The sequence below is a fragment of the Athene noctua genome, chromosome 5 (assembly GCF_965140245.1).
Source record: "Athene noctua chromosome 5, bAthNoc1.hap1.1, whole genome shotgun sequence".
Taxonomy (NCBI): domain Eukaryota; kingdom Metazoa; phylum Chordata; class Aves; order Strigiformes; family Strigidae; genus Athene; species Athene noctua.
Genome location: NC_134041.1, coordinates 25,587,585 through 25,600,174, shown reverse-complemented (window position 1 = coordinate 25,600,174; position 12,590 = coordinate 25,587,585). Strand labels below are relative to the sequence as shown.

General features: G+C 40.4%; 1 protein-coding gene across 1 annotated transcript in view; it reads left to right on the top strand.

Moving 5' to 3' along the window:
• Positions 1-12,590, top strand: part of NEK7 (NIMA related kinase 7) — a 76,242-nt gene that overhangs the window by 24,119 nt on the left and 39,533 nt on the right. Inside the window, exons 4-5 of the mRNA XM_074907416.1 lie at positions 10,204-10,266; positions 10,803-10,913. Of these exons, the coding sequence (XP_074763517.1) occupies positions 10,204-10,266; positions 10,803-10,913 (174 nt within the window). The remainder of the gene's footprint in view (positions 1-10,203; positions 10,267-10,802; positions 10,914-12,590) is intronic.

Here is a 12,590-nt window from a genome sequence, read left to right as displayed (position 1 = left end):
TTTGTGTTTCATCCTCCCATGTGTGGTTTGCCTTCTTGTAATTAAGGTACTGTTATAGTAATAAGGTTTCCTCATTTTTCATGGAACTATGTTTCAGAGATGCTGTTGAAATATTAGCTAAATAGAACTAGAATTAAAGAAGCAAATCTTCATCACTTGACTTTCATTAATGTCTAAACTACACTTTGAGTCAAAGAAACATCAGGAAAGATCAACCACAGGTAAACCATGAACATAGCAGTATGAGTCTGAATAGCTTCTAGATAGGTTTCTTAACATGTGTTAAGTCTTAGGTCCAAACTATTCTGAAAGATCCTGCCTGTGGAAGAAGCAGTACATCTCTGCTACTGCCACGTTAGGTAACCCTCACAACGGAACTGTCAACAACACCCTCAGGTATGGTGTGGTGTTCTGAGCAACGAGTGTTCCAGTGGTCACTTCACAGAATCACAGAATCATCTATGTTGGAAAGGACCCTGGAGATCATCTAGTCCAACCTTTTGCCTAGCACAGTTCCCACCTACAGCATATCCTTAAGCTCTAAATCGACGCTACTCTTGAACACCTCCAGGGATGGGGACTCCACCACCTCCCTGGGCAGCCCATTCCAACACCTAACAACCCCTTCTGTAAAGAAATGCTTCCTAATATCTAGTCTGAACTTTCCCTGGCACAACTTGAGGCCATTCCCTCTTGTCCTGTTGCTTTTTACTAGCTAAAGAGGCTCAAACCCAGCTCTCTGCAGCTTCCTTTCAGGTAGTTGTAGAGGGTGATAAGGTCTCCCCTCATCCTCCTCTTTTCCAGACTAAACAATCCCAGTTCCCTCAGCCGCTCCTCATAGGACGTGTGTTCCAGACCCTTCACCAGCTTCTTTGCCCTTCTCTGGACATGTTCAAGTCATTCAATGTCCTTTCTGTAGTGAGGGGCCCAAAACTGAACACAGGAATCAAGGTGCGGCCTCACCAGTGCTGAGTACAGGGGTAAGATCCCTTCCCTGTCCCTGCTGGCCACGCTATTGCTGACACAAGCCAGGATGCCATTGGCCTTCTTGGCCCCCTGGGCACACTGCTGGCTCCTGTTCAGCCGGCTGTCAATCAGCACCCCCAGGTCCCTCTCTGACTGGCAGCTCTCCAGCCACTCCTCCCCAAGCCTGTAGCGCTGCTGGGGGTTGTTGTGGCCCAAGGGCAGCCCCTGGCATTTGGCCTTATGGAAACTCCTCCAGTTGGCCTCAGCCCATGGCTCCAGCCTGTCCAGGTCTCTCTGCAGAGCCTCCCTACCCTCGAGCACATCAACACTCCCACCCAACTTGGTGTCGTCTGCAAACTGACTGAGGGTGCGCTCGATCCCCTCGTCTAGATCATCAATAAAGATGTTAAACAGAAGTGGTCCCAAAACTGGGCCCTGGGGGACACCACTCGTGATCAGCCGCCAACTGGATTTAACTCTGTTTACCACAACTCTCTGGGCCCAGTCATCCAGCCAGTTTTTTACCCAGCAAAGTGTGCAATTGTCCAAACCTCGAGCGGCCTTTTTTTGCCAGGAGAATGCTGTGGGAAACGGTGTCAAAAGCCTTGCTTAAAGTCAAGGTAAATTACATTCACAGCCTTTCCCTCATCCAATAAGCTGGTCGTCCTGTCGTAGAAGGAGATCAGGTTTGTCAAGCAGGACCTGCCTTTCATAAATCCATGCTGACTGGGCCTGAGCATCTGGTTGTCCCTCATGTGTTGCATGATGGTGTTTAGGATGATCTGCTCCATCAGCTTCCCGGGCACCAAAGTCAAGCTGACAGGCCTGTAATTTCCTGGATCATCCTTCCGATCCTTCTTGTAGATGGGTGTCACACTGGCCAATTTCGAATCACTCGGGACCTCTCTGGTCAGCCAGGACTGCTGGTAAATGATAGAAACTGGCCTGGTGAGCACCCCAGCCAGCTCCTTCAGCACTCTTGGGTGTATCCCATCTGGTCCCACAGACTTGTGTATGTCTATGTGATGCAGTAGGTCACTGACTGTCTCCTGGATTGCAGGGGGGTCGTTCTCCCAGTCTCTGTATTCTGGCTGTGGAGGCTGGATTTCATCAGTACAACTAATCTTGCTATTAAAGACTGAGGCAAAGAAGGCATTAAGCACCTCAGCGTTCTTCTCATCACTTGTTACCATATTTCCTCCTGCATCTAGCAGGGGATGGAGACTATCCCTGGACTTTCTTTTGCTACTGACATAGAAACTTTTCTTGTTATCCTTAATTGCAGAGGCCAAATTACTTTCCAGCTGGGCTTTAGCCCTTTTGATTTCCACCCTGCATAGCCTCACAGCCTCTTTGTAATCACTGTGTGTGGCTAGCCCCTTCTTCCAAAGGCTGTAAACTCTCCTTTTCTCCCTGAGTTGCAGCCAAAGCTCCCTGTTCAGCCAGGGTGGTCTTCTCCTGGGCCCCTTTACCCTTCAGGACAGTCTCCCAGGGGATCCTTTCAAGCAGGTGCCTAAACAAGACAAAGTCAGCCCTTCTGAAGTCCAGGATGTCAGTCCTGCTTAGCTCTCTCCTGACCTCTCTAAGAATAGATAGATTAATAATAATTTCATGATCGCTGTGCCCTAGTCAGCCTCCAACCTCCACATTGTCCACCAGCCCTTCTCTGCTCACAAAGAGGAGATCCAGCAGGGCACCTTCTCTGGTCGGTTCACTCACCAGTTGCATCAGGAAGTTGTCTCCCACACATTCTAGAAATCTGTGGGACTGGTCTTGTTCTGCTGCATTGTATTTCCAGCAGATGTCTGGGAAGTTAAAGTTGCCCACAAGAACAAGGGCAAGCTATCATGAGACTTCACCTAAGTGCCTATAAAATATCTCGTCCATCTCTCTGTCCTAGTTGGGTGGCCTGTAGTAGACTCCTACTACAACATCTGCCCTGTTGGCCTTCCCCCCGATTCTAATGCAAAGACACTCCACCCTGTATTCACTACACCTGTGTTCGAAGCAATCATAACAGTCCCTAACATACAGAGCCACCCCACCACCTCTCCTTCCCTGTCTGTTGCTCCTGAAGAGCTTGTAGCCATCAATTGGCACACTCCAGTCATGGGAGACATCCCACCATGTCTCTGTAATAGCAACAACATCGTAATTTTTCTGTTTCATCACGTCTACAAGCTCCTGCTGTTTGTTACCCGTGTTGTGTGCATTGGTACACATGCACTTCAGATGGGTTGATGTTTTGCCCCCTTCCCCCTTCACTTCCAAGGGGGAGGCAAGCAACAACTAGACACTGGAATAAACGCTCACAAAACATCCTTAAAGGGCAAAAGAGTTGTAAATATCTGAAGTCAGTGACTTCAGTAAGGCTGTATGAGTTCACTTTATGAGCTACTTTTTAAGTAAACCTTAGCTACTCAAAATTAAAATAATATGGGAAACTGCATATTTCAACAAAATTCCAGATTCATTAAATTTCTGCCTTACATTGTTCCACCCTTCTTTCCCTTTCATTCCAAATTTGGAGACCCCTGTGTTAGAGATTCAGACAAAGAATCCTTTTATCTAGCACTTACATTCATTATTCATTGTGCGTTGTCAGTGGATTGCTACTTCAGTCCTGAATTAGAGATAATTAATCTTAGGAAAGCACTTGTAATTTCACACTTTATGAAGCAGTATTGTCTCAGCACAGTAGTGCTGTGGTGGCAAAATAATGCTCATTGTTGCTATTCAGTACTTTATCTCTTAATATTTATGTGCGTTCAGGTCTTTATTTTGTTTATCTGTTTGTAGATTTATGTTAGAGCAGTCATGACTGTGTTTTGCTTTGGAAATACTTTGGTATCTTTATACAGAATTTCAAACAGAAATTGGTTAAATTGCCATTTAAATGGAGAGGTTAGAAAGACCTTTATCCTTTTCAGTATTGAAAAGGAAAACTTGGAAAAAGTGAACTTTAGAGCAAGGGGAATTGAGTAGGTTCCCAGTTTGGCACATTACCTCAGGTGGCAAGTTAAATTGGTAGCTGGTAATCGATCAGATACAGGTTGCATTTAGAAGCTGAGGCCTGATGTTTTCCATCTCGTGGTTAAATGTTTCTAAACCTTCTTGCTATGCACGTAGCTTTCTAGGAGCTCTAGTTTTATGTGTGAGCACATATGTAAGAACTTTAGTCAGGAAGCTGATTTTAGGTATTGCAACCTCTTTGTTTAGTTCACACATCTGCATAGGGAACAGTTCCCACTCTGTATCTTTGCAATACCCTAGGAAACATTCTAAAAATACTGATATCTCTTGACAGTACTTAAAACTGATATTTCTAGAATGCTGAAAGAATAAAATTCTAATCTACACTCACATGAAGGTACTGTCAAAGTGATTCAGTGCAGTTACCAGAGATCCCTTAGCTGCATAGCACACAAGTGAATATTTTGGAATAAATACCAACGTATGGTTGTCCTTCTACTCTTCCTTTGTATGCTGTTGATGCAGCAGGAGATTAAAAACTGCAAGCTAAAAACAGACTTTCTGCTTCACTTAAGTGGGAAAAAAAATTGTGAAGGGCTTTCAAAATGTTCTCTTAAGTCTCTTCAGCTGTATTTGCCTAATTGTTTTCAGGAGTTTCACAATAATTGCTAACTAAGGTATAGTGCTTACCACAATGAGATTTTTTTGATTACACACTTCATGAAAACTGGCACATCGTAAAAATATTTGCTGTAATTTTTGCTTATTAGGTTTTCCACAGTAAACTAACATTTCTACAAAGGAATTAAATCTTATTATAGTCCTTGAAAATAGAAATTGGGGAAAAATAATTAAAATTTTAAATAAGAGTGTATTACACTGCAATTTGTGCTGACTAGAGAAACATACCTCCAAGCTAAGTTACCCTGTGATACTGACCTTGTAATTGGAGTCAAGAATTAGAATTTATTGTTAGTCTAATTAATGCCCTAGCAGTCTAATCAAAATACAGCTGTGTTTATTGTTAGCCGATTACAGTGATGTAATTGCAGTTTAATTACTTGTAGTTTAATTACTGCTAGCTTCCAATAATCGATGAGCGTCATCAGTATCCTGAGCCCTGCTGGGAGGAGGATGCTGGTGGTGGCTTTACGTGGGTTTTTGCTGGGTGCTTTCAAGCAGTCAGTTGCTAATGCTTTGTGTTGATCCCGAAGCTTACAGTTGTTAATCGCTCTTAGACTTTTATTGTATCAGCTATGATTTCCTTAAGACCGTGCAGTTGCACAAAGCTGAGCTGAATCTAAAATCGTTAGACAGAAGTCATTTAACTGTAATGATTTTGTTTAGTCACTCAGCTGCAAGGCATGTGCTGCCACATCTTAAAGCCAAGCTCAAATAGTAAGTGCAGACTAAGAGAAGTCCAGACAAAAGTTTGCAAGTTCTTAGGCCGTATGTTTCTGGGCACTCTGAGGCCTGCTAATAGCAATGTCAGTACTGTCTTTACAGGGCTACAAGTCGTGGTGGGTGAGATAGATCTGTGTGTAAGACTCCTGTTAGAGAGGGGGGAGCATAAGCTGACCTTTCAGGTTGGCTTGCTGAATATAGTAGCTGAAGATAGAATTAGTCAGCTTGCAAAGCTATAAGCTGTTACTGTTGTGATGGAAGCACTGACATCACTTCATACTGTTCCCTTGATGGCTGTTCTGCAGTAAACACCAAGCAGAGGGCAGCTTCTCCTGCGTGGTCATTGGGTCTGCGGCAGCTCCTGCAAAACAAGCCTTCTGACCGCTGCCAGGTGCTGTGTAATTTTGATGTGCACTTGAAAGGATGTTCTTAAACTTAAAATCCTACATTGTGGCTTTCATTTTTCAGTGTAAGACATTCTTCAGTGTTGAGTCATCTTCTGGTGATGAAGCACGGAGTTTCTTTCATTGTGTTTACAATAACTTCCTTGTGTGAGCTGACAGGGCTTATTACACTAGTGGCCTCTGATCTGAACTGCAGCAGTTTGGCAAAATGGAAAGGTAATCTATTCAGAAGGAAAATCTCTGCAAGCTGTTTGAATCTGTTATGATAGGTGTCATGGTTTAGGCCAGTTGGCAACTAAGCACTCACTCTGTTGGAATGGGGAGGAGGATTGGAAGAAAAAGGTAAAAACTCATGAGTTGAGAGGGGACAGCTTAGTAGGACAACACAAGGGGAGAAAATAATAACAACAGCAATACTAGTAAGAGTATACGGAGTGATACACAGTGCAGTTGCTTGCTGCATGGAGCCCTGTGCCTAGTGCTTTTCCGAGCCATGATCCCTCCTCTCCTCTGCCAGCTCCCCCAGTTCATATCCTCAGCATGACATCACATGGTATCAAATGTCCCCTTGGCTAGTCTGGGTCAACTGTCCTGACTGTGACCCCTCCCAGCTTCTTCTAAAAATTAACTTATCTCAGCTGAACCCAGGACATTATGGCAGAGGTTCTTCAGAGGCCATGAATTGGTGATTTTGTTTGTTTGTTTTTGTTGTTGTTTTGGGTTGTTGTTTTTCTTCCCTAATGTTATTGCTGGAGGAAGTTAGCTCCTGTGCAAATGAAATACTGGGTTTCTGGGAAATGCTATTTATAGTCTTTTGAGGTTAGATCTGGGCCAAAGTCTAATAGAGAACCTCAAGAACGATATACGGTAGATCTTCAGATGGTCTGTGTTGTAAGGATCATATTCTACAAAACATGTGTGGACAGGCTGGAGAGGGCCCTGAGAAGGATCACAAAGATGATCAGGGGACTGGGCAGCCTGTCATATGAGGAAAGGTTGACAGGTTTGGCTTTGTTTGGCCTTGAGAGAAGAAGGCTTAGGGAAGACCTTATCACCGTGTTCCAGTATTTAAAGGGTGGCTGCGAAGAAGATGGAGACTCCCTTTTTACAAGGAGTCACATGGAAAAGACGAGGGGTAATGAGTAAAAGTTACTGCTGGGGAGATTCCGATTGGACATGAGAGGAAAATGACATCAGTCATCCACTGGAATAATCTCCCCAGGGAAGATTGGAAGGTTGGATTCCCCAACACTGGACACTTTTAAGATTCAGCTGGACAGGGTGCTGGGCCATCTTGTCTAGATTGTGCTTTTGCCAGGGAAGTTTAGACCAGATGACCCTTGAGGTCCCTTCCAACCTGGTATTCTGTGATGCTGTGATCAAATAAGACTCAGTTTTGTGTCTTGCTTTATTCAGGTAATGTTTGAAATATTCAGTTTAGCTGAAGCTGTGACAAATTTGTCACTGCTGTATGAAGTGTAGCAAAAGTGTAGAGAGTCATGTTTATAAAACTTAAGTCTGTCCTTTGTGAGAGCTGCTGCTTGGTCTAACCCACTCTAGCCTGTTTAGAATTACTGGGAATAATAGCCAAAATACACAAACAAAACTTGGTCTTTCTTTCCTGTGCCTTGATCCTAGATCTTTCACAGTTCTGAGTCTGGGGCTTTATTTTTGTTTTGTTATTTCTATGAGAAATACTGATTTATGTCCTTATCAGAGGCATAGCTTATAAACATATCTTGCTTGCAAAATTTGCTTGTTTAGGTGTGTAGAGAAATACTCATGGTACATGGGCAAGTTAGTATGTCTCTTGGCATGTTGGAACAGACATTAGTGTAAACTGCCCTGGTTTTTCACACAGTGAAACTCTCTTGGTTTTGAATATTGAAACTGTGCTTTGGGTAATTCCCCCAAATGTTAGGAGTAGATAATTTGTATACAGTTTTCAGTGTAAAATTCTGTCTGCAGCTTTGATTAGGTTATCCAGTGTGTTTCAAGTTCTCTGTTTAATATCTGTATCCTTTGTAAGGAACATTCTTATCTCACTATTATCTAGAACTTAGCAAAAGTGTGAAGCTTCAAGACATGTTCCTATACCTGTCCCCTTTTTTCCCTGCTCCCTGGTACACACTTTCATTGATTGGTTTTGGGAGAGGGCATAGAAAATTTTCCATTTGCTGATCTCTTAGGTTTTATGGAAAGACAGTTATGATCTCCTGCCTTTCCTGTACTTCCTCCATTAATGTTCTACTACCTATCATATTTAGAACTTTCCTAAGTGTTTCCTAGGAAAATCATTACAGTCCTTCATGACTGTACCAAACACTAGGACTTTAGTCTATTGTCAAAACGATTAAAGAGCAATGTTTTTTCATTCATAGTTGAGATCTGTAACAGATGTAGGCTATTTAATCTCCTCTCTAAATTCCCAACCTTAATTTATAAACTCTTTTCTGTCTTTTCCATCAGTGTTGTTTACCTTTTAATACTTGTACCCGTAGTTTCATATATAGTACTAACTCTTTTCTTCTACTGCATCTGAAATTGCTTTATTTCTTAATGTTAGCATTCCTTTCTTGTGACTTACCCTGCTGTGTTTCTGTTGTCCTCCATAGTCTATGCCTTGAATAATTGCTTCTAGCTCAGTCTGTTTATTTTCCATCATCCTGGCATTAATATACAAGTAGCTATGAGATGGTTTGTTCTCTTTCTTTCTTGGTAAGTAGTTTTTCTTCTTTCCTTCCTCCTCCCCCTTTTCTTCTATGATACACAAGTCTGGCATTTTAGTTCTTGACTTAGAGTTGTCTTTTTGTCAAAAATTGTATCTTGTATCCACTCCAGGCTGTTTTTTCTTATGCCAGTTCTGAAGACAGAAGATTGGTTGTCTGGAGGGAAGTAGTGGCTAGTCAAGAGCACATGTGTGCTCTGTGAGGACTTTGCTTCTTGCATGAAGTCTCTAGACTTCTCCTTTCATTTGATTGAAAGAATCATGAACAACTTGTGTGCAGTGGTGTAGAAAGTGAAGATGAGGTTTAACAGATCATATGTGGACTTCCTTCTTTGGGGAGGGTGAAAGAAGGTGTGATTCACATGGACTGTTATGCAGTCAGTTTAAGAGAGGACCTCTTTGCAGACATTCAGTACTCAGTGCTGTTAATACTTATTTTTGTTTCCGGGGTTGGTGGCAAGATACGAAATTGAAGTTGTCAGCTGTTGAACTTTTGATCATTTTGAGCTGATGGAACCAGGTACCAGTGATCTCCACAGCAGATAATACATCTTTTTTCTGGAGACTATCTAGAAAGAAATGATGTGCATTGAAAAGATGTAAGTGGAAAAGGTAATCTCATAAATGTTGTGGCAATTACTAAAACTCATAGTGTGTCTCTACTATTCTTCTGGATAGCTCCAAATGTAATAGGCAGACCACACAGAAGTTGATGAGTGTTTTGGTTTGTTTGTTTGGGTGGGTGGGTGGTGGTGGTTGGTTTTTGGTTTTGTTTTTGAAATTCAGAAAGTAAATGGGAAATGAGAGAGGAAAGGTTACTTGTAGGAGTAACATTTTGGTCATTTCTAAGGTGAATACTCAGTGGCAGTGTATAGAGATGCACATCTGAAAAAGTGATGTGAGAAGGGAACCTAAAGGTGGTAGAAAAAGGGAGTGAAAGTAGAAAGACATTAGATTAAATATAATGTGTGGAACATGGGTAAGGACTCTAATGGCACGAAAAATTTACTTCAGACAAAAACTGAAATCACTGGAGAGTACGTGGTTACCTGGAGGAGGCAAAAATGAGATACTTTGCAAAGAAATTTGGAGCAGATGGGAGATGGGGGGGAAAAAAAGAAGAGCAGAAATGTCTCACTGTAAAAGGCTGTAAAAGTCAAGGTGACAGATGAGGGCTTAGAAAAAGTTGCTTTAGTAAACAAATTACAGAACCCAAATAATTTCTTTGCTTGGTGAGGGGAAGGAAATGGCAGAGAAAGAATTGGAGGTGACAGTGAAGTTCTGATCCTGAGAGAGAGTAAAAGTACATGTATTATTTAGAACTGAAAAGGAATGTTGTAGCAAGAAAAAAGGGTATACTCGGTACTAGAAAGAATCAGTTTGTGATAATGGTGTGGCAGAAATGGGAGAGGAAGCTGACATTTGGTTTAGAACCAGTTTGAAGGAAATGTGCTGAATTATTGCTGTGTGATTGAACAGATATGTGGAGGTGGCAATTAAGTAATTGAAAAACTTTTACTTGTAATGGACCTGTTTCCTATGAGGGGACTAAAAGAATCAATATAGCAGTATATCAGAACATTGGGAATACTTCTTACTGCAATGTTACATCTTGACATGAATTGCATAACTCAAGTTGCTTTATGGATGCTATGAAATAATGGTAATGATCACCAGATTTGCTATATTTTTATCACTTAACAAAAATGCCTTATCTCTTGTGCATAGATATTTGATTTAATGGATGCCAAAGCCCGTGCTGACTGTATCAAAGAAATAGATCTTCTTAAGGTAAAAGATTTGTTTAAAAAAATGTATAGCCATCATCAAAGTATATTAAGTTTTTCATAGATATAGTTCAGGTGCCCACTGTTGTCTGTGTAGAGTTTTTACAACCTCATTTAAGGGAATTTTGTAATCTTTCATGTATTAAAAATTAACATTCAGAAGTAAATCCTATAGAAGAATGGGTAATTTTTCAAGTAAAGTTTCTGCTAAAACCACAGTATTGTAAACAGCCGTGTCCTATGTACAATAAAATACTGTTTTTAAAATTTTACTTTGCTGTTTCAGGTAAGTTTTGCATAGCACAGATACATTGAAGCAAAATTCCTCTAAAATTGCAACTTCAGTCATCATGTTGATCCTAAAACACCATCAAATTCTTGCAAAATGTATATTTGTAAATGTTTCTCATAAGCATATACTTTGTGTATCATAGTGAAGTAGATTTTTAGGGATTGTTTGTCTAAATAAGAATGTTTCATTTGTCAGTCTTAAAAGATGAGATGTTCTACACTAAAATGTGCTTTATTCTGCTTTCTTAGCAACTGAATCATCCAAATGTAATTAAATATTATGCCTCATTCATTGAAGACAATGAACTGAACATAGTGTTGGAATTAGCTGATGCTGGTGATCTCTCTAGAATGATAAAGGTAGGAATTAACTTTTTTAAAAAAATAAAAGCTTGTTCAACTTTGGCTTTTCATTCTGCATGCTCATTCATCACTGGGTGAAAGGCAGTGAAAATGTCAGGAACTGTGGAGAGAAAAGTGGAGTGTTTGGACTGACTTTTAAAAAAATGTATGCCCAATATTGATGCTTATGTAATTTTAACACTGTTGCCCAGAATGTAACTGCAGATGGGGACATAACTAGACTGAGAATATATTAGCACTGGGGAGAAGAAGAGAAACTGTAAAGAAAAGCACTGTCACCGCCATTTAGAACAATACATTCTGACAGCATTCCTGATTTTTGGCATAATTGTGTTTTGTGTTCCAATATTCTGTTTTCTGTAGTGGCAGTAAAAGCAGAGAAGGTTTGGTGTCATAAGGCAGAAGTTTCTTCTAGATCTTCAACTGATAACTGATTTAGCAGACAATATAAAGGTTGAAATGGAAATAACTGCATCATTTTATAGGTCTGGTTCAATACTTCTTTATCTTGAGACTAACAAACATTCTGAAAATGTATTTCATATTTGGTTGAAATCACATGCAGCAAACACTGATATATGGTTGTGCATTAATGTGTTAATTGCTTTCCTCTGTAGTTTTTAAATGCCTATTTTTTAACTAATCAGAAAAACTTACACAAGACCCCTTGTATGAACTTTGTGTTCTGAAACTTTTAACTAGCTTTTTTATCTTTGTTTGTCATCTGGCAACTACTTCCCCTCTTTCCCTACCCTTTTTCCATTAGGTCTTGGTTTTAGTATGGCACTTTGGTGTACTTTCTTGTGTACGCATCAACATTACTGTTGTCAACAGTGTAACTCTGGGAATACGTAATGCCAGTCAATTAGCATCCGCTCAGCAACAGCCGGGCACAGAACAGAGTTCTGATGTTTTGCTTAGGACTTACATGAATAGAGAATGTTAATTTCTTCATTAATGACTTTCATACTGATTTTTTTTAGCTTTTGAAAAACATTCCATTTTAGATTGATAATTGTAAGGTAGGACAGTCAAAATTTGGTTCTAAACAAGTTGACAGCATTCTGTTAATATTTATATCCAAATCTAATATTTTTCTTCATCTCATGAATTATTAATTCTGTGAGCTTACTTTTCATAAAACATAAAGGAAGGTTTGTCTTCTCTTTTGGATGTTCAGTTTTGACACAACAGTTATTAATATGAGTACTCTGTGACAGATTGCCTTGTGGCATGTCTGGTCTTATGACCCATTGAAGCTTTTACTTTTTCCCCTGCTTTTTTTTTTTTCCTTTTATTTTTTTAATTTTAAATCCATTGTGTGAATAATAGCTTATTCAGTGCAGTTGGCCTCATTACACCTTGTCCAAGTCAGTGGGTATTTCTTACAGGCTCGATTTTGGAGGCACTTTGTGATTGTCCTCTTAACACAGGGGTCATGTTTAATGTAGCAAACTTAGATTGCTGTTTGATGTTAATGACAGCCTATCAGGCTATTATTAAATATGTATGAGGTGTCACAATGCACTCAGTCTTCATGCTGCTGGTGGAGGAAATGATTTGGTAGACTACTTGAATCGTATGAGTTTAAATATGGGGCACATCAGTTATATGGTGTCTTCTTAAAGGAGCATTTTTAAAATTGCCTGAAAAATAAATTAATGTAATGGTATG